Source organism: Jaculus jaculus, chromosome 5 (genome assembly GCF_020740685.1).
Source record: "Jaculus jaculus isolate mJacJac1 chromosome 5, mJacJac1.mat.Y.cur, whole genome shotgun sequence".
NCBI classification, from domain to species: Eukaryota; Metazoa; Chordata; class Mammalia; order Rodentia; family Dipodidae; genus Jaculus; species Jaculus jaculus.
In genome coordinates, this window is record NC_059106.1 from 96155635 (window position 1) to 96177792 (window position 22158).

Here is a 22158-nt window from a genome sequence, read left to right on the forward strand (position 1 = left end):
ACTGCTTACAAGTTAACAAAATTTTATTTGTTTATTTATTTATTATGTGATAGAGAGAATGGGCATGCCAGGGTCTGTAGCTAATGCAAATGAACTCCAAAAGCATGTGCTACCTTGTGCATCTGACTTACATGGGTTTTGGGTAATAGAACCAGGATCCTAAGGCTTCACAGGCAAGCACCTTAATGGCTAAGCCATTTTTCCAACACCCCTCCCCCAATTTTTTTTAATAAAAGAAATTGGGTTGGAGGGATGGCTTAGCCTTTAAGGTGCTTGCCTGAAAAGCCAAAGGACCCAGGTTCAATTCCCCAGGACCCACATAAGCCAGATGCACAAGGTGGTACATGTATCTAGAGTTTGTTTGCAGTGCTTGGAGGCCCTGGCACACCCATTTTCTATCACCACCACCCCCACTTCTCTCTCTCTCTCTCTCTCTCTGAAATAAATAATTAAATATATATATTTTTTTTAAAGAAGGAGATATAGTTTGAATTAGAATCAACAAAACCTGTTGATGGGCTGAAGTGCAGCTGACAGGCAGAAGGTCTCAAGAAAGACTGTTGGTTCTTGGTTGAACAAGGTAGACCTTGTTCACGCAGGTGAGGGAAATTGTGGAAACATCTGGGGACTAGTGGGATTAAAATTTATATTTTATTTGAGATTTTTGTAAGACATGGTAGAAAAATATTAAGTGGAAGTAAATATGCAGATACTAAGTTCAGGAAAAGATCTGAGTTAATATAAATATGGAATGTAGAGGACATCAATATAGTATTTGAACTTTAAGGAGTAATTTATCTACTTAAGATTATTGACTTCATATTGGAAGAGAAGGATGAATAGCATGTACATGTAACCCTAATAAAGATGCCATTTCAGGGCGGTAGTGGTGCGGTTAGAGCACCAGCACAGGCATGATGTCGACCACGGACTTGTGATCTGGTTGCCAAATCAGGCAGTTACTTCTCTGTGTATGCTGATTGTATGGGGAGACATAGACATCTGTGACTTCTTAGCATGTGCGACTGGGACTCAAGGATTCACACATGCTAAGCAAGCGTTGTGCCAATGAACTACACCCCCAGCCTTTAGGTCATACATATAAACAAGAAGTACCTTTGTGCACTTTCATAGTTTATTTTGAGAATGATAAAGTTAAACTTGACATAAGTCTTAACATAATTATATTCGTCCTGCATAATGGGTAAGTGGTAAGGGATACTTATTATCTCCTACTGAATCACAGTCTATCATTTGCTGGAAATGTGAAATAATAATCCAAATTGATGTTTTAGAAATTGCTGTGTGCTTGCCACCCTGGTAATGAAATTTCAGTTGTTCCCACCTCCACCCCTGCACACCCTCCCCCCACCGCAGCTTGGCATTGTTAAGGTGACAAGTAATATTCACTTAACCCATGAGGCATTGCCAGTGATCTGTGCTCCTGTGCATCCTCCTCCTCACTGTCCTGTCATCCTTCACTCAGCCCAGCAATGTTAGAAGTCAAGTGAGGAGGCTGGGAACATTTCTAGTTCAAAGAACAAAGCACTGTAGACAAGAGTGGGGCCTAGAGTTTATGCACATCCATTCAAAAGATTTACATTCCACAGTGCTGAGAGTTGACACTTCCATAGAATGGTGCCAGCCTTTATAAGCTGGGTTTAGCCACTTCCCAAGTCATTAGTCTATTACTAGTAATGATCTCTGAGCATCTCTTGAGTGCCTTGTCTCTCTGTGTAATATATTTGCATTTGTGATATCTATGTATATATACCTATTTAATTCTTTGGTGCTGTGGGTGAACTCTGAAGTGAGAACTAAGGAAGTATTTGTAATTTGAACCAGGAACCAAGTACTGACTGCCTATTCACAATTCACAGAAATGAAGATGCTGTCAATCAAATGGCTGTTGCTCCCTTCTCGTTATCATCAAGCTCTCCGTTATCTGTTGAGGTAAGGTTGATCTTAATGAGATGTCACTGCACTTGATGCACTTTTAATCGTTATTACTATTACTGACTTTGTTGATGTTTCAAATTTAATATTCTAGGCACATTATATGTAACCAGTGGGTTTCCCTGATTAAAATAGGAAGCATTTGAGTATATGATTATAAAGTAATGTGGAACAATGTTAGACATATTCATATGAATATTGCCTTTTTAAAAGTTACAGAATTGAGGCTGGAGAGATGGCTCAGCAGTTAAGAGGTTTTGCAGGCAAACACAATGACCAGGGTTTGGCTCCCCAGTACCCATGTAAAGCCACATGCAGAAAGCAGTGCATGCATCTGGAGTTTTCTTGCGGTGGCTTGTGGGGGGCAGGGCTGGCACACTCATACACTCTGTGTGTGTTTCTCTTTCTGTTTATGTATCATTTTGCTTGTAAATAAGGTTTAAGTTACAGAATTCCTTAGATGTATAATTTTGACCTAATTGAACTTTTCAGAATTTATTAGAAAATTCTCTACTTTATGACTGTTTGTTTATGGTTAGGTTTCAAAATACTTTAATACCTGTGAGCATAAGTGTCTTTAAATAATTTTTCACCTTTTTTTTTTTTTTTTGGTTTTTCGAGGTAGGGTCTTACTCTAGCTGGCCCAGGCTAACCTGGAATTCACTACAGAGTCTCAGGTTGGCTTCGAACTCACGGCAGTCCTCCTACCTCTGCCTCCCGAATGCTGGTATTAAAAGCGTGCACCACCACACCTGACAATTTTTCATGTATTAATATAACAGTTACTAGTATAACCAGATTGCTTTTAGTATAACCATTTCTGCTTTTAGAATGTTAGATAGATAGATAGACAGACAGGCAGGCAGGCAGGCAGGCAGGCAGGCAGGCAGGCAGACATAGATACATATAGGCAGGCAGACAGAAAGACAGGTGGTAGCTACATAGATAGCCAGCTAATTATGGCTAAACAAGTTTATTGTTGCTGCTTGAAAATGCTGAGCACCAAAAGTGAGACTTGGGAATACCTGCATAAGGTATCTTAAGGATGGAACTTGAATCTAAGTACTGAATTCATTTGTGTTCCACATTCACCTATGCACATAGCTTGAAGGTGATGTTACATAATAGTTTAGTACATCTGCATTTTGACTGTAACCTATGGTTGGTTGTAGATATTTACTTTCGTAGCAAGATGAAGGTACTCAAAAAGTTCAGAGTTTTTGGAGAGTTTTAGATTTTTGAATTGAACATACTCAATTTGCCACCCCCCCGCCAGCTGATGAAATATTCTCTTCACATTTCTGTTTGTTTTTGTTTTTATGAAAGAGAGAGAGAGAGAATTAGCACTCCAGGGCCCCCAGCCACTGCAATTGAACTCCAAGCGCATGTGCCATCTAGTGTGCATGTGCTACCTTGCACACTTGTGTGACCTTGTAGTCTAGTTTACATGGTATATGGAGAGTCAAACATGGATCCTTAGGCTTTGCAGGCAAGCGCCTTAACTGCTATGCCATCTCTCCAATTCCTTTTCACATTTTTTACTGAATGATTTTTAATCCAAAAATATATACTATTGTTAGTAATTACGCAATGCAGAAGTATTATAAAGAGAGTTCCTTTCATAACCAATAAATGTTGACTATTTAGTATATATGTATTTTTTTCTGCAATAAGCATAGAAGCTGGACATAGTGGCTCACACCTATAATCTCAGCATTTAGGAGGCTGAAGTGAGCCTAAACTAGAGTGAGTTCCAGATCAGTATGGGTTAAAGTGAGATACAGCCTCAAAATAAATAAATAAAAGTGTATATAAATGGTGTCTCTTTTAGTAAGCATTTGGTTACAGAATAATACATTTATTTATTTCATATACTTAACAAGTTTATGTATATATGTAGCAAGACTCATTTTGGATATTGGAGATATTATTGTGAATAAAACAGATAAGCCGGGCATGGTGGCACATTCCTTTAATCCCAGCACTAAGGAGACAGAGGTAGGAGGATTGCAAGAATTCGAGGCCACCCTGAGACTACATAGTGAATTCCAGGTCAGGCTAAGCTACAGTGAGACCCCACCAAAAAAAAAAAAAAAAAAAAAAACAGGTAAAACTCCTTGCCATGGCTCTGTTTGTATTCTAATGAGTAGAAAAAGATAAATAAGATACATGAATTACCAGATTGCAGTGCCTGGAAGAAAATTCAGATAATCTGGCTGGAGAACACTTGAATAAGTCATTGAGAAGGGTTCTTATAGCCAGGCATGGCTGCTTACACCTTTAATTCCAGCACTCAGGAGGCTGAGGTAGGAGGATTGTCCTGAGATTAAGGCCAGCTTTAGCTACTGAGTAAATTCCATCTAGGTCAGCCTAAGGCTAGAGTGAAAGTCAGACAGACAGACGGATGGCTGGGGAGTGGGGGAAGTGCTAGCTTGTAGGTGAAATTCCAACAAGATCAGAATGATGAGAAGGAGCCAGGCATGCAGAAGTAATGAGTTAGAGTGTGCCCTGTAGAGTGGACACAAATAGCTCCCTAGTGCGAATGAGCCTGGAGGAGAGAGAGAATAGAGGCCATGAAAGTCAGAGCAGACACTGGGGTTTTCTTCTCTATGAACACTGGAAACACTGGCAGCTTTCAAACAAGGAGGCGAAGTGCCCTGATAGGCAGTTTTAATGGTTCCATTTAGAGGAAGAAAAATATTTTTTCTCATTACCCCCTATAAGATCCTAATTGGAAAGGGCTCATGTAATAAAACAGGTTAGCTAGAGCAAAACAAAGTTTATTAGTTTGTATATTTCTTTCACAGTAAAAGATACCTAGGGAATGAGTAGTTCTCAAAGAGTGGTTTTGAATTCCCATTTTCCTAACATCTTCCCCAAAGAAAAGCTTATTTTTAGCAAAACAAGGGGATACAAGAAGGTCTAAGGGCAGGACTCTGAGGAAAGTCAGTCACTCGCCGTTAAAGACTGACTGGTGGTACTGGCCATCTCCAAACCTGAAGCATCCCTGGTTGTCCCCAGGAATAATCCAGATGGGGAAGGGGTGGAAAGACAACTTTTCCCTTTTGTCTTACTAGCAAAGAGACGAGGCCGGGAGCCTTGCCTTACCTGCTTCTTTTTAGCTCATCAACCCTCCTAATTTGGAGTGGCATATTCTGAATTTCCATAGCTTCCAAGCAGAGAATAGATTGTAGGAAGGCAGACAACAGAACTAGGCTTGAATGTGGGTGTATGTGGATGTTGGAAATGACGGGAAGTCAGCAGAATCCTGATGTTTGAGAGTTTGAGTCAAACTGGACTGATTGAATGTGGCAGCCAAGGGGAATAATCAGATAAACCTATGCTATTTTTTTCTTTTGTACTTTAAGGTGTTTGTAACTTGATTGCACACTTTGACTCGGTTTACTTGTTTCATTCTTCTGTTTAGCAAAAATCTTATATTCTAGCAAGGAATTATGGAATTTCAGTGACCTTGCAGATAAATATCATTAAGTAACCAAAAGCAAAGGGGAAAATACAGATTTTTATTACTCTTGAGATGTTTTATTTTCCCTTTACCTTGATATTGAGCCAGATGGCCAATCTGTTTCAAGAGGTCTTGGGAAATTATGAATTACTTTAAAGTAGCTTGGATCTGAGACAGGGGAGCACTAGACTTAGACAGCTAGCTTATAACATCTTCAAACAGTACGTGGCAGATAGCCTATTGCTTATAAACTAGATTAGCAAAAACAAGAAGTAACAGAACAGGGAACCCAGCCTGCTAGCATGTTAACCTCGTAATGCAGTCTAACGCAGAGCTGTCTGAGTAGAAGATATTATAAATAGTCTCTCAAAATGTGTAGGCCAGGTCAAGCCATGTAGCAGAGCAAGAGCTTTTTAGGCTTTAAAATCAAAGGAACCTCAGTGGGCTTGTGCCCTGAACTGTGAGCCTGGCATCTATGCTGTGATAGTGCCTGAGAATGGTGATAATGATCTGAGTACCTGCACTGTGAACTGAGCACCTGATTGTGGAGGAGGGGATGATGAGAAATGTCTTCAGTCACTCCTGTCCTCTTATCCCTGGAAACTAGATTTGCAGTACCTTTACTACAGATTATTGGACAATTGCTATTCTTCAACAGGAAAGCAGAAAAGTTGGCTTTTAATTTGGGGTTAGAGAGGTATCTCAGTGTTAGAGTATACTTACTTAATGCACCAGGCTCTTAATTCAAATCCCTAGCACTACAGTGAATAAGTAAATAAAATAAGTAAAGTTAAATTTCAGGTGCCTTTTACACATCCTTCTTGAATAAATGCTGTATATTAAAAAGAAAAAGCATCACTCTATATCCCTTTGCTTTTCACAAATTTTTACTGTGCTCTATCATAATTTTTAAACATTTTATTTATCTATTTTATTATTTATTTGAGATAGGAGAGAGAGATACAGAAAGTGAGAATGGGCATGCCAGGGCTTCCAGCCACTGCAAATGAACTCCAGATGCATGTGCCACCATGTGCATCTGGCTTATGTGGACCTGGAGAATCAAACCTGGATCCTTAGGCTTTGCAGTCATATGCCTTAACTGCTAAATCATCTCTCCAGCCCTCTATCATAATTTTTTAATTGACAGATACAGTTAATCTCCAGTATCATGCTTTTAAGAGATGCCAAAAGAAATAATAATAATAAATAATAAAAGTAAAAGAATGGTCTCTCTCTTGACCGTCTCCTGAATGCCAACCTTTTGGTAAGCTTCCCTTATTTCTTCATGGGCTGTCCACCCCCTCTTGCCCTTCACATGGCAGGAGCTCTCTGAGCTTTCTTCTCTTTCCTTCTCTTTATCTAATAAAGTCTCTCTAAACCTTAAGGGGAAAAAAAAGAGAATGCCAAAATAGACATGTATATGTGTGTGAGTCATCAGGTGTTTTAGTTTTTGTTTAGTTTTGTTGTGTTTTTGAGGTAGGGTCTTGCTGTAGCCTAGGCTGACCTAGAAATCACTATAGTCTCAGGGTGGCCTTGAACTTATGGCAGTCCACCGACTTTTGCCTCCTAAGTACTAGGACTAAAGGCATGCACCATGCTGCCCTTTACTACACTTTTTATTTTGATCAAGATACTTTTGGCATCTCTGAAAGTACAGATTAGAGTATATTATTAGTCAGGGTGCACTCATGACTGTAGCCACCGTGTGTGCAGAAGATGGCTTTCTGCAGCCCCACTCCCATCTTGCCTTTACATGGTGTCGGCTCCCTCTTCTGAGGTTACCAAACCTTGGAGCATTCGCTTTGGATGTCATGTTTAGGGCTGAGGACATACTAGGCACTTAATCTTGGACTGTCACCTGTGGATCTCTATAATCACCTTCACCCTTTGCATAAAGAGACTTCTGTGTTGAAGGTTGAGAGGAGTACCGAACAAATTGGAACAAATAGATATTTAGAATGCAGTATGCTGCCCATTTACCATCAAGTATTGGGTCTCCCTCAGCTGCCACTCTCCATGACCCTAGCCACAGATGCTTGGCTGGACTGGCAGTATCACAGACATGATTTCCTTGCTGTGGAGCATTCCTCAAATCCAGTTGGAGAGCTCTTGGTAACTTGGTTACTCTCACAACTCTCCTACCACTGTTGCACATCCTGCCTGGCAAAGTCATTTGTGAACTACACAGGGTCCATAGCTGGGTATGAATGTTAATGACCATTCTCACCCCACAGCTTTTGGCACCAGTAGGGAGGAAGCTTTCAGCACAGTTCAGGCTTGGTTTCTTTCTTTCTTTTTTTTTTTTCTTGTTGGTTTTTTGAGGAAGGGTCTCACTTTAGCTCAGGCTGACCAGGGAGGCCTTGAACTCTTGGCGATCCTCCTGCCTCTGCCTCCCAAGTGCTGGGATTAAAGGCGTGCACCACCACGCCCGGCTGGGCTTGGCTTCTTTATATCCTGCAACCAATGCATGTAAGGTCTTCAGCAATATGGACTTAGTTTTGGTGGACAATGATATTAGCCAGGATTGTTTTAGGAGTCTCTTAGCTTCCCTAACCAACAACTCGGGGGATATCTCATCCCGAGGCAGTGGGATTGTCAATTAATACCCTATGGCTTCTGGTAGTACCTTTATCCCCACATGTAGGGGGCCTTTACTTAATTACTTTAAAAAAAAAAAAAAAACTTGTCATACCAAGTAGTAGGTTTCCATCTGGCCTATTCACATATCCTTAGTTTTGGTTCATCTGTCCTTTACCCATCCATCTCGCATCCCTCACCCCTGTCCCTCCTCAAGCCTTTCCTTCCATTATGATCACCCCTCTACTTTGGTGTCCTATGTGTCCTGCTGTCCCCCTACATCACTTCTCCCCCACCCACCATCACCCTTTCCTAGCTTCCTGGCCTCTACAGACACTTGTTCTGGTATTAGCTTTTGAAAATCTGCCACACGGATTTCCATAATAGCTGTACCAGCCTGCATTGCCATCCAACAGTGAATAAGGGTCCCTCTTTCCCCACACCCTTGCCAGCATGTGCTGTACTGTGTTCTTGGGTTTTTGTTTTGTTTTGCTTTATTTTGATACTAGTTACGCTGACCAGTGAGATGGAATATCACAGTGGTATTAATTTGCATGGTTATGACTAAGGATAAGGACCACTTTTTAAGATTTTTTTGAGACGTTTTTATTTGTTTACATATATATGTAATATATATATTTTATTAACATATATATGTATATATATATTTATATATGTGTGTGTATGTATGTATGTGTATATATATATATTTATTTATTTATATTTTTATTTTTTTTGGATTTTCAAGGTAGGGTCTCACTCTAGCCCAGGCTGACCTGGAATTCACTATGGAGTCTCAGGGTGGCCTCGAACTCACGGCAATCTTCCTACCTCTGCCTCCCAAGTGCTGGGATTAAAGGCATGTGCTACCACGCCCAGCTATTTTTATATTTTTATTACTTATTTGCAAGCAGAGAGAGAAAAGGAGAGACAGAAAGAAGGATAGGGAAAGAATGAACATACATGCAAGGGTCCCCTGCCCCTTCAAACAAATTTCCGATGCATGCGCCTCTTTGTGCATCTGGCTTTATGTAAGTTCCAGGGAATCAAACCTAGGCCACTAGCCTTTGAAAGCAAATACCTTTAACTACTGAGCCATCTCTCCAGCACTCTTCAATGTTTTAAAGTTTTTATTGTGCAGCTCTTTCACTTCCTTGGTTAATTCTAAGATATACATATATCAAAATTTTTTTTTATTAACAACTTCCATGATTATAAAAAATACCCCATGGTGATACCCTCCCCCCACACTTACCCTTTTGAAACTCTACTCTCCATCATACCCCCTCCCTATCTCAATCAGTCTCTCTTTTACTTTTGATGTCATGGTCTTTTCCTCCTCTTATGATGGTCTTGTGTAGGTAGTGTCAGTTACTGAGGTCATGGATATCCAGGCCATTTTATGTCTGGAAGGAGCACGTAAGGAGTCCTACCCTTCCTTCGGCTCTGACATTCTTTCAGCCACCTCTTCCACGTTAGACCCTAAGCCTTGGAAGGTGTGATCAAGATGTTACTCAGTACTCCAGTCACTTCTTTCCAGCACAGTAATACCTTCTGAGTCATCCCAAGGTCACTGCCATCTGGAAAGAGAATATTCTCTATCCAAAGTGAAAGTAGCATTAATATAAGGGTATAAATATTAAGAGAAGTGCTTACTGGACAGTTTGATAAGCATAGTATATACATTTTTCCAGACATCAGCAGATGTTACACCCCTAGAGCTCATGACTACCCTTGTTTTAAGTTTTCAGTATCAGGGATGTGTTCGCTCCCCCCTATGGAGCAGGCCTCCAGTCCAATTGGGGGGCAGTTGGTTTCCACCATGATAGATGTGCCACTATTGCACCTGTTGGTTCATTTGGCCTGGCTGGCCAATTATAAGGCTTGCAGTGTCCACTGTTGAGCATCTTCACTAGTGGAATCTCTTTCTCCCATTGAACTACATGTAGAATAGCTTTTTCTAGCTTTCTGTCAGCTGGTCTACATGGAGAAGGTTATCAGCTCAGTTCCAGCAGGATTTTTCAGTGGCCTTGCAGCCCAAGTATGTGGAGTCTTCAGCAATAGGGTCTTACCACCTATTCCTGGTAGGAAACCAAGGGCCTTGATAATGGCCTACAATGTTTTAGGGGCATCAAGGACCTCCCTGGCCAACAACTCACTGGAAGTATCCCATCCCTGGCACTGAAAATTTTCTAACAATGACCTATGTCTCTTGAGTGTTCCATTGTCCGAAACTGGAGGATTCCATATGGTTTACTTGCATCCTCTTAGATTTTGATTAGCCCTACCTCTACCTTTCCTTTACTCAATCTCTTCCCCTGACCTAACTTTGGGCCTCCCCCCCCCCTTAATCTATTCTTCTACTTACATACATACAATACCAACCTATTAAGTACCCTCCTCACTTCCTTTCTCTTCCTTTTATATCTCCTTTTTAACTTACTGGCCTCTGCTACTGAGTTTTTTCCTTCTCACACAGAAGCCCAATCATCTGTACCTAGGATCCACATATGAGAGAGAACATGCGGCTCTTTGGGCCTGGGTTACCTCACTTAGTATAATCCTTTCCAGATCCATCCATTTACCTGCAAATTTCATAACTTCATTTTTCTTTACCGCTAAGTAGAACTCCATTGTATAAATGTGCCATATCTTCATTATCCATTCATCAGTTGAGGGACATCTAGGCTGGTTCCATTTCCCAGCTATTGTGAATTGAGCAGCAATAAACATTGTAGAGCAATATACATATATTTTTGAGACTATTATAAATAGAATCATTTTCCTTATTTCTTTCTTAATATGTTGTTGATATATGAGAAAGTGACTGAGTTTTTTAATGTGTTAATTTTGTATCCTGCCACTCTGCTAAAAGTGTTTTATCTGCTCTTGGGGCTTCTTAATGGGTCATTTGGGTCCTTTATATGTAGGGTTGTATCACCTACAAATAAGGGTACTTTAACATCATCCTTTTCGATGTGTAGCCCTTGTAGTTCCTTCTCTTGTGTTATTGGTCTGGGCAAGACCTCAAGTACTGTGTTGAATAGAAATGGAAAGAGTGAACACCCTTATCTTGTTCCTGATCATAGTATAATGCTTCAAGTGTTTCTCTATTTGGCATGATGCTTGGCTGTAGGTTTCTTGTATATAAACCTCATTAAGTTGAGATATGTTCCTTTCATTCCTATCTTCTCCAGGACTATTATCATAAAGGGATAGGAGATTTTTGTCAAAGGTCTGTTCTACATCAGTTGGGATGCTATATGATTTCTGTCCTTTTTAAAAAAGTTTTTTTAAAGATGGATTTTATTTTTATTTATTTATTTGAGAGAGAGACAGAGGTAGAGAGAGGGAATGGATGCACCAGGGATTCTATCTACTGCAAAGAACTCCAGACACATGTACTACCCATGCATCTGGCTTACTTGGGTAGTGGGGAATCGAACCTGGGTCCTTAGGCTTCATAGGCAAGTACCTTAACTACTTAGGCATCTCTTCTAGTCTTCTGCCTTTTTTAAAAATGTGGTTTATTACATTTATTGATTTGTATATGTTGAACCATCCCTGTGTCTCTGGAATGAAGCCCATTGTGTCATAGTATATCATGTTCTTTGTATCTTTTTTAATTTGATTTGCAAGTATTATATTGAGAAATTTTGTATCTATGTTCATCATATGGTTATGTCTTTTTCTGTTTTGTACCAGAGTAATACTGGGTCTATAGAAAGACTTTGGAAGTTTTCCTTCCCTTTTGATGTTATGGAATAGTTGGAGAAATATTTGTTTTAGTTCTTTAGAGGTGTGGTAGAATTCTGCTGTGAATCCATCTGGACCTATGCTGTTTCTTTTCTTTTTTCCGAGGTAGGGAAGATTTATTTTTATTATTACTGCTTCATTCTCTTTAGTTGCTATAGATCTGTCCAAATTATCAATTATATCCTTTTTAATGTTTTAAAAATTTGTTTATTTGAGGGCTGGAGAGATGGCTTAGAGGTTAAGCACTTGCCTGTGAAGCTTAAGGACCCAGGTTCAAGGCTGGATTCCCTAGGACTCACCTTAGCCAGATGTACAAGTGAGCGTCACATCTGAAGTTCATTTGCAGTGGCTGGTGGCCCTGGCACACCCATATTTATTCTCTCTCTCTCTCTCTTTCTCTGTCGCTCTCAAATAAACAAATAAAAATAAACAAAAAATTTTAAGTTGTTTATTTGAGAGAGCGAGAGAGAGAAAGGGGCAGAGAGGGAGGGAGGAAGAGGGAGAGAGAGAAAGAATGGGTATGACATGGCCTCTCACCACTGCAAACAAACTCCAGATGCATGTGCCCCCTTGTGCTTCTGATTTACGTGGGTCCTGGGGCTTTGCAGGCAAATGCCTTAACTGCTAAGCCATGTCTCCAGCCCTATCAATTGTATCTTGGTTTAAATTTGGTAAATCTAAAAATTGATCTATTTTTTTTAGATTATCCAATTTTGTGGACTCTTAAAGTATATACTTAAGATTTTTTGAATTTTGTTTGTCTCTTATAATCTCTCCCTTTTCATCTCTAATTTTATTAATTAAGGTTTTCTGTGTCTTCTGATTACTTTGGCTAAGGGTTTATCAATCTTGTTTATCTTTCCAAAGATCTGACTTTTCATTTCATTGGTGTCTTTTTTTGTTTATTTGTTTGTTTTTCTTTTCATTTGTCTCTTTCTTTATCTCAGTTGTTTCTTTCCATCTACTATTGTGGAGGTTTGTTTATTCATCTTTGTCCAAGACCTTTAGATATATTATTAAGCTATTTGAGGTCTCTGATTTAGTTTGTTTGTTGGTTTGTTTGATTGACATAGGGTCTCACTCTAGTCCAGGCTGTCAAACTCAAGGCAGTTCTCCTTCCTCCACCTCCCAAGCTAGGATTAAAGGTTTGTGCCACCATGCCTGGCCTTTTCTCTCTGATTGATTTTATTTATTTATTTATTTATTTTTGTTTATTTGAGAGCAACAGACAGAGAAAGAGGCAGAGAAAGAGAGAGAGAATGGGCACACCAGGGCCTCCCGCCACTGCAAATGAACTTCAGATGCATGCACCCCCTTGTGCCTCTGGCTTACATGGGTCCTGGGGAATCAAGCCTTGAACCTGGGTCCTTAGGCTTCACAGGCAAGCACTTAACCACTAAGCCATCTCTCCAACCCACTGTTGTGTTATCATTTAAATTAAATTCTAGGAATTTTTTTTAAAAAAGCTTTTATTTATTTATTTATCTGAAAGAGAGAGAGAATGGGCACACCAGGGCCCCTAGCCACTGCAAATGAACCCAGATGCATTTGCCACCTTGTACATCTGGCTTATATGGATACTGAGGAATCCAACCTGGCTCCATAGGTTTTGCAGGCAAGCACCTTAACCACTGGGCAGTTTCTCCCTAAGAATGTTATTGATAACTTCAGTGAACAAGTATCTTGTTAATTTTCCTTGAGTTTGTGTAGGTTTTCTTGTTAACTTCTAGCTAAAATTGAATTGTGGTCAGATAAAATATAATGGGTTATTTCAATTTTCCTAAATTTGTTGAAATCTGCTTGTGTCCTGTATGTGATCTATTTTAGAGTATGCCTTGTGGACTGCTGAAAAGAATGAATATTCTAAAATTTTGTGGTAGAATTTTCTGTGTACATCTATTAGGTTTCTTTGTTCTATGCTATCTTTTAGTTCCAATGTGATTTTTTGTTGTTGTTGTTTGTTTTGTTTTTGCCTTGTTGGCCTGTCTATTGGAAATAGTGTAATATTGAAGTTACCTACTATAACTGTGTTGTGTTTAATCTGTGACTTCATGTCTAATAGTACTTGCTTTATGAAGTTGGGTGCCCTTGTCTTTGGTGCATATATATTTAGGATTGTAATGTCCTCTTGGTTGATGAAGTATCGTTTAGCTTTTCTGTAGTTATGTTTGAAGTGTGTTTTGTCAGATGTTAGAGTAGCATCACCTTCTTTGATCTTGTTCCGTTTTTGTGGGTTACCTTGTTGTGTCCTTTCACTTGAGCTAGTGTATATCTTTGAGAGTCAGGTGGGTTTCTTGGAGACAGAAAAAGTATGGATCTTATTTTTGAATCCAGTTGTGATATCTATGTCTGTTGTTTGATGAATTAAGACCATTAGTATTATAGTTATTATTGAATGCTGTGAGTTATTTCCTTTCATGTTGATTTTGTGATGTTCAGTGTGCTTCATTTGCTTGACAACTAATACAATTGCTTATTATTTTTCCTTCTGACCTCTTGAATGTTTTTTTTTTTCTCCAGTCTGAAATATTCCTTCTAGTATCCTGTAGAGCTAGCAAGTAGTCACAAATTCCTCTAGTTTTTTTTTTTTTTTTTTTATGTTTTTGTTTATTCGGGTGGGAGGAAAGAATGGACATGCCAGGGACTCTTGCTGCAGCTGGCTTTACATGGGTACTAGGGAATCAATCCCAGACCTGCAGACTTCAGAAGCAGGCGCCTCTCACTTCGTAGGCATATTTTCTAGTGTGTTTTTTATGATGGAGAATTTTGCTTGCTTGGTCTGAGAGATGATTTTTCTGGGTATAGTAGTGTGTGCTGGTAGCTGTCATTTTTTAATACACTAAGTACATCATCTCACATTCTTTTAGCTTTCAGAATTTACACTAAAAAAGCAAATATTAAATGGATGGGCCTGCCTTTGTATGTGATTTGTTTCTCTTTTGTGTCTTTCAGTATTCTTCCCTTTTTTTAAATTATTATTATTTGTTTATTTGAGAGCAAGAGAGAGAAAGAGGCGGGGGGCACGTTATTTTTCAATGAGAGAGAGAGAGAAACCGAGACCAAGAATGGGCATGCCAGGGCCTTCTGCCACTATAAAGGGATTCCAGATGCATGTGCCACTTTGTGTATCTGACTTTATGTGGGTGCTAGAATTTAAACCCTAGCAGTCAGGCTTTGTAAGCAAGTGTCTTCAACTGCTAAGCCATCACTCAAGGCAAGTATTCTTTCTTTTGTGTGTGTATATTTGATATTTTGACTGTACTGTGATATGGGGGTTCTCCTCAGATCCTGTCTATTTGGAGTTCTACATTTCTTTTGTATCTTCATGTGCATCTCTCTTCCTAGACTTTGAAATTTTTCATTGTCATTGATTTGTGGTACCTGCTTGTTTTCTCTGCCTTTCCCTCCAGTACTGGTATTTCATTTTCCATATGGTCTCTTCTATTAGCAAGGCTTTCCAGGGAGGCTTTTACTTGACTTGCTGCATTTGTTTATTCCCATTTGATTGGGGGAAGTGCCAGATTTTCTGTCTTAATTGAGTTACATTTTCATATCTTGGTGTGATTTGCTTTGTTTAGCCATTTGTTTGTGTTCTGTTATCATTCATTTCAGCTCCTGATCATGTCCTTTTTGAATTTATTCAGGTGTCTACTGAGTTCTTTCAGTTGTTTGTCTGTGCTCTTTTTGATTTCTTTCTGGTGTTGATTCATGTCCCTTTTATGTTTATTGTATATATTTATAAAAATTGTGTTTTTGAATTATTTGTGTGGAATTTTCTCTAGATAGCTCTCACGGGAGGCCTCTGTATGGAACTAGGCATGCATGTTGTGTTGTGTTGTGTTGTGTGTGTGTGTATGTGTGTTACTTGTTTGGCATTTGGATTTGTCATCTGGTAATTTCCATTTGTTGGGACTGCTGGGCCTCCTTCAAGGTAGCAGTAATGTTGGAGGAGGGGCACACTGAGCTGGGGGTTGGGCCTGCATGAAGAATGCCAGCATAGGCAGCCTGGAAAGAGTTTGCCTTGGGGTGTGAAGGGTCGCACAAAGCAATGCACTGTGGCAGGCACATGGAGCTGGATGTTGTTTCACTTATGGCAAGAGGGACGGGCACCCAGAGCAGAGCTATATCCCCTAGTTGACTGGTAGGGATGGACAAGTGGGCAAGGTGCAGGTGTTAGAGGACAGCAGTGGCAGGGAGTGCAGTCACCTGCAGTGGCAACATTGGCAGGTAGAGACCACTACATTGGAGGGCACTCACTGTTAGCAACACGGTACAACACAGCTGAGTTTGTGAGTTTGTTTGTTTGTTCAACAGAAATATCTATGAATTTAGACTGGCAATGAGAGTAATAAATTCATAATTATAGTATTTTTGCAAAGAGGACTTAGGAAACCTGAGAACAAACAAAATTTAGTCCAATATGAGTTTTATTGTAAAATTAATGAAGCTTAATTGTATCAGGAAGTGTACTTGCTGGGATTTCCCAAAGGGAGGGGCAAAATTGACCTATGGGCAGGAACCACTGTGCTGACCTCCACCTTCCTGGGACAGTTCAAGCTTTGCCCTTACCATCACTGTCTGTGGACCCTGTCTTACTGTGGCAGTTCCCAACTGGTCTTCCAGGGAGGTGGCTCTCAGCAAGCAGGCCTGGCCTAGAAGGCTGTGTCTGACAGACGTTTTGAATGTCAGCAAGAGAGGAAGGGACACCAGCCGTCTGGATGAGCCAAATCATCTTTGGTACCGGTAATCACCTCCCTTCAGCCAGATGGTCCTCATGCCACCAGGATGTGCTCATGCTGGTGACCTACTTTCCCTTCCTGCCTCTGACTGTTTGCCATGTTCTAAGCCTTGGCAAGGGAGGTGTTTGAAAGGCTCCTTACCACAGTTTTATTATCACTTCACTCAGAACAAACATCCTTGTATTAACTTTAACTTGCCTAACAAGTAAATGCTTCATGCTAATCAATCTCTCTCTCTCTCTTGCTCACTCACTCACCCTCAATTATTCATTTTTCCCCCCAAGTCTCCTTCCACCCAGATTTGGACCTTACACCCTTCTCAAGAATAGCATCTCAGGGCTGGAGAGATGGATTAGCGGTTAAGCGCTTGCCTGTGAAGCCTAAGGACCCTGGTTCGAGGCTCGGTTCTCCAGGTCCCACGTTAGCCAGATGCACAAGGGGGCGCACGCGTCTGGAGTTCGTTTGCAGAGGCTGGAAGCCCTGGCGTGCCCATTCTCTCTCTCTCCCTCTATCTGTCTTTCTCTCTGTGTCTGTCGCTCTCAAATAAATAAATAAGTTAAAAAAAAAAAAGAATAGCATCTCAGGCTACAAAGAAGAGGAGATTTAAGTGGTGAACATAGTGTAGCTTATAAGACATGGCCTTTGAGGACAGACAGATGTAGGAGTGATGAATAAATGCATCAGCCAAAGGGTATGAAAGAGGCACAGATGGCTTCTGTGATCTTTCAGTCTCATCAGAGAGATCAGTTCTCTCCATAAAAAATTAGAATACAGCTGGGCATGGTGGCATATGCCTTTAAATCTCAGCACTCAGAAGACAGAGTTAGGAGGGTTTCTGTGAATTCAAGGCTACCCTGAGACTACATACTTAATTATGGGTCAGCCTGGACCAGAGTGAGGCCCTACCTCGGAAGAAAAAACTAAAAAAGAATTAGAATGCAGAAGAAACGATGAAGCTTTGGTGGGGCCGGGTCTCACTCTAGCCCAGGCTGACCTGGAATTCACTTTGTATTCTCAGGGTGGCCTCAAACTCAAGACGATCCTCCTACCTCTGCCTCCCAAGTGCTGGGATTAAAGGCATGTGCCATCACATCCAGCTAAGTTCTAACAATCTTTAAGAGTCTTATATTGGTTACTTTTCTTGGTTGTGACAAAATGCCTGACAAAAGCAACTTAAGAAAGGAAGGAAGGGCTTTCTTTGGCTTATGGTTTCAGAAGGGATGCAGTCAGGGCTGAAGAAATGGCTTAGCTGTTTAAGGTGCTTGTCTGCAAAGCCAAAGGACACATGTTTGACTCCCCAGGACCCACATAAGCCAGATGCAGAAGGGAGCACACGCATCTGGAGTTCATTTGCAGCGGCTGGAGGCCCTGGCGTACCCATTCTTTGTCTGTCTCTCTCTCTCTCCTTCCCCCTACCTATTTCTGTATTTCTCTCTGAAATAAATAAATAAACTTTTAAAAATAAAAAAGTATTTATTTTAAAAAAAAAAAAAAGGTAGGGGGATGCAATCTATCATTGCCAGAACGGCATGATGGCAGGAGCATGGAATAGTTGCATTTGCAGTCAGGAAACAGAGAAAAATGAATGCTATTACTGCCTGTTTTCTCTTGTCAATACAGTCCTAGAGCCTGACTGTAGTATAGGGTGAACCACATGAGTGTCTTCTCTACTCAGTTAAGCTTTTTGGGAAACATATTCATAGATACATCCAGAGGTGTGTTCTCATGGTGCTTCCAAATCACATCAAAGTGCCAGTGGAGAATAAGCATCACATGTGTGAATCTGTCTTTATAAGCTTAGTGATCACCACTCAATACCAAAAAGGAATACTGAGAGAGAAGTCAGAGGCTCATGTGTTTAGGGCCTTATACAAAGTTTCCAAGTATCTAGCCCTTGTTAATCTTGTTTGATTCCTGGATCTATTGTTGCTAGCTAAGAAATTGTGTGTGTGTGTGTTTCTATTTTTTTAACTTTAAGTATTTTAATTGTTTATTTGAAAGAGAGAGAAAGAAGCAGATAGAATGGGTGTGCCAGGGCCTCCAGCTACTACAAATGAACTCCAGATGCATGCGCCACCTTGTGCATCTGACTTACGTGGTTACTGAGGCATCAAGCCTGTGTACTTAGGCTTTGCAGATAAGCACCTTAGCCACTAAACCATCTCTCTAGCCCTTTATTTATTTATTTGCGAGCAGAGAGAGGAGAGAGCATGCTAGGGCATCCAGTTGCTGTGAACAAACTCTAGATGCATGTGCCACTGTGCATCTGGGTTTACATGGGCACTGGGAGATTGAACTTGGGCCATTAGGCTTTGCAGGCAAGTGCCTTAACTGTTGAGCCAACTCTCCAGCCCACTAAGAAGTTTTTAACAATTTACTTAAAATACAACATTTTTCTCATCTATGAATTGAGGTCACAGTGGTAAAAACCCATAGAGCTGTTAGGGAGCTGAAAGGAGACACATGATGATAAAGAACTTTCCTTAATAAAATGCAAGAAACAAAAGTAAACAGCTCTGGTGTTAGGCAAATAATATTTTATTCATGTCTCTTCCTGTTCCTGGGGAAACATCTATTCACTACAAATTGGGAGGAAATTGGGAGGAAACCAACGACTATGAGAGACTGTTAAGTGCAGCTTGTCAAATCATTAAGTTCTTTAGAGTGACCTATAATGGCAGACTCATAGTAGCTGCACCACCACAAAGTCCCACACCATCATCCCCCCAACCCAATTTAGATCATGTGTGACTGGGGCAGGAGGGAGGGATTAAAATCTCAGGGGAGGGTGTTGTGGCTCTCCTGTACCTCTGAGAGGAAATGTTAACATCCCATTGACATAAACCAAGCTATCTGCTTATAGTTGTTTTGTTGCCATGACAATAGGCCTGGGTCTCCTATATGTCACTACATCTTTTCTGTGTCATGACAGTAGTTTTTTGGGGGGAACGTGGGGGGCGTTTCAAGGTAGTATTTCACTCTAGCCCAGGCTGACCTAGAATTCATTATGTAGTCTCAGGGTGGCCTTGAACTCACAGCAATCTTTCTATCTCTCCCTCCTGCATGCTGGGATTAAAGGGGTATGTACTACCATGTTTGGCTTCTGGCAGTAATTTTTTAAGATTTATTACATATGGGGAGTGGTCACACATATATGAAGCATCTGAAGGGTAATGGAAAGGAGTACAGCCACTGCACAACCTCTGCAGACAAATGAACTAAAAAGTCATTGCTGTTCCAAAAAGTTTGAGTATTTGCCATGGTGAACCTGGATAAAGAAACTTAGAATATAATCCACAGCTCATTTTACAAGAGGGGCCAATTGCGGTGCCCTCCTCAGTGTACTGGATTGAAAAATTTCTCAGGCAAGCCTTTTCATTTCCTATTTCTCCCACTTAGATGCTATAGCATGAGGATTTTAAGTGGAGTGTGTTGAAGTAACTTCACTTTCTTCACATCATTTATATATTCAGTTCTTTAAATTCTGTTATAACCCTACTGAGTATTATTTAACTAAAACCTAACATGGTTTAAATGTACTGCCCTGTCACTTTGATGGTCACCTACAGAAACATGAGGTTCCTTATTATACACAGTCCAAACAGTGAGGCTTTTTTTTTGTTTGTGTATATAATGTGGTATGTGTGTTGGGAAGGGTGTGCATGTGTATTTGCCCCTGTGGTGCACCTGTGGCAAGGTGTGCCTGTGGTGGCCAGAGAAGAGCTTTCCTCCTCCATCACTCTTCCACCCAGTTTTATTTGAGCCCAAGTCTCTTACTGAGTTTGGGATTCCAGATATGTGTGGACCATACCCAGCTGCTTATGTGGAACCTGGGGATCAAACTCAAGCATTCTCTCTGGCCTCCTCCAGTCCTCATGCTTGCATAGAAAATGTTCTTAACCACTGAATCATCTTTCCAGATCCCATCAATATGATCTTAAAGAAATTTGTAAAACCAAGTGTGGTAGGCTGCTCGCTCTCCCCCCCCCTTCTCTCCCCCCCCCCCCACCTCCTATCAAGTGCTGGGATTAAAGGTGTGTGCCACCACGCCTGGCTTAGGTCATAGAAACAACTATTGCAGTCAACAAAACTCAGGCACCCTTAATAGTGACCTTCTTGTCCCTAAGATGAAACAAAAGCAGCTTACAAGAGGAAAAGGTTTATTTCAGGCCTTCAATTTTAAGACAAGTTTAATTATGGCAGGAAAATCATGGCACGAGCAGGAAGCTGTCACGTATCTGGGTGGAAGTAGTCTAAGTCCAGAGCTTGAAGCTGGGCTAATAAACTCAAGGTCTGCCGCTAGTAACACACCTCTTCCAGCAAAGCTCTACCTCCCAAAGGCTTTCCCAGCTGGAGATTGAGAATGAGGCTTAATCACAGACACACAAGGCTCTGGGGAACACTTTGCGTTCAGACTACCATAGCCCCTGAAGGTTTGGATCTGATTTGTCATATGTATTAGCCAACATGTTGGCTTGGTGAATAAATCTCATGAAAGTTGCATGGGGGTGTTGAAAAGGACCAAGTCATAAGCTTGTACAATTACAGCTTCTGTTGAATTATGATCAACCTATTAGACACTTAGCAAAAGATTATTGCTATAAGCATTGTGAATACACTTATTTGTTCTACTTGGCCTTTCCAGTACTGTTGTGTATTTAAATCATTTCCTGTACCAAAATCTTATCAACAGATAAGAAATTCAGAAAGAGAGCTGGAGGAATGATTTAGCAGTTAAGCCACTTGCCTGTGAAGCCTAAGGACCCAGGTTCGATTCCCTAGTACCCACATAAGCCATATGCACATGGTGGCATGTGCAACTGGAGTTTGCAGTGACTATAGACACTGGCACACACCTCTCCCTCTGTCTCTGTCTCTGTCTCTTTCTTTCTCAAGTAAATAAAATTAAAAAGCCGGGTGTAGTGGTGCATGCCTTTAATCCAACACTCAGGAGGCTGAGGTAGGAGGATTACTATGAGTTTGAGGCCACTCTGAGAATACAGAGTGAATTCCAGGTCAGTCTGGGCTGGAGCAACACCCTACCTCAAAAAAAAAAACCAAAAAAGTAAATAACTAAATAAATATAAAATTTAAAAAAAAGAAATTCAGAAAGAATAGACATCAGATTACCCAGCACAGAGCTTATGCTCTTAGTATCACAGGGAATCACAATTTCAGAAACAAAGACCATCCTGACCTTCTTTGGCATATTTGTTCAGTCACCTGGATGTTGTTGTGTCTCTTATTACTTGCCTGATCACTTTATGCTTTCATCTCCTGCATTCACACTAGTATAAATCAAATTTGCTTAGCTGTTGGTTGTTTTTTATTTTCACTAGGTCTTAATGATGATCATTTAATGTCTATTTATACATCTTGTTTTGTGCTGTTGAGGGAAGCCTCTATTTAGAAATCTACATTGCTGCAGAAGTACATGTTTTGAACGTCTCCACCCCACCCATCCAAGTACTAACCTTAGAGTTAAGTTAATGTTTATACTCTAAGGCTCAACTGAACAGGGTGGCCTGGAGACAGACGAGAAGTAGCTTTTACATATTCTTTGTAAAATGTTGCCTTGCCTTGTACAGAGCAGGTACTGTGTGTCCTTTATCTAAGAATGGCAGAGATGCCTGTTACTGCAGCTTTAACAGTTCTTAGTCA

The 22158-nt window shown here is 40.5% G+C and overlaps 1 protein-coding gene across 8 annotated transcripts in view; it reads left to right on the plus strand.

The window, feature by feature from the left end:
• The window catches only part of Patj (PATJ crumbs cell polarity complex component), a 430613-nt gene that overhangs the window by 290820 nt on the left and 117635 nt on the right, over positions 1-22158 (plus strand). For all 8 annotated transcript variants that reach the window (XM_045148899.1, XM_045148905.1, XM_045148902.1 and 5 more), the window contains one exon: positions 1881-1953. In XM_045148899.1, coding sequence (XP_045004834.1) covers positions 1881-1953 — 73 coding nt within the window. The remainder of the gene's footprint in view (positions 1-1880; positions 1954-22158) is intronic.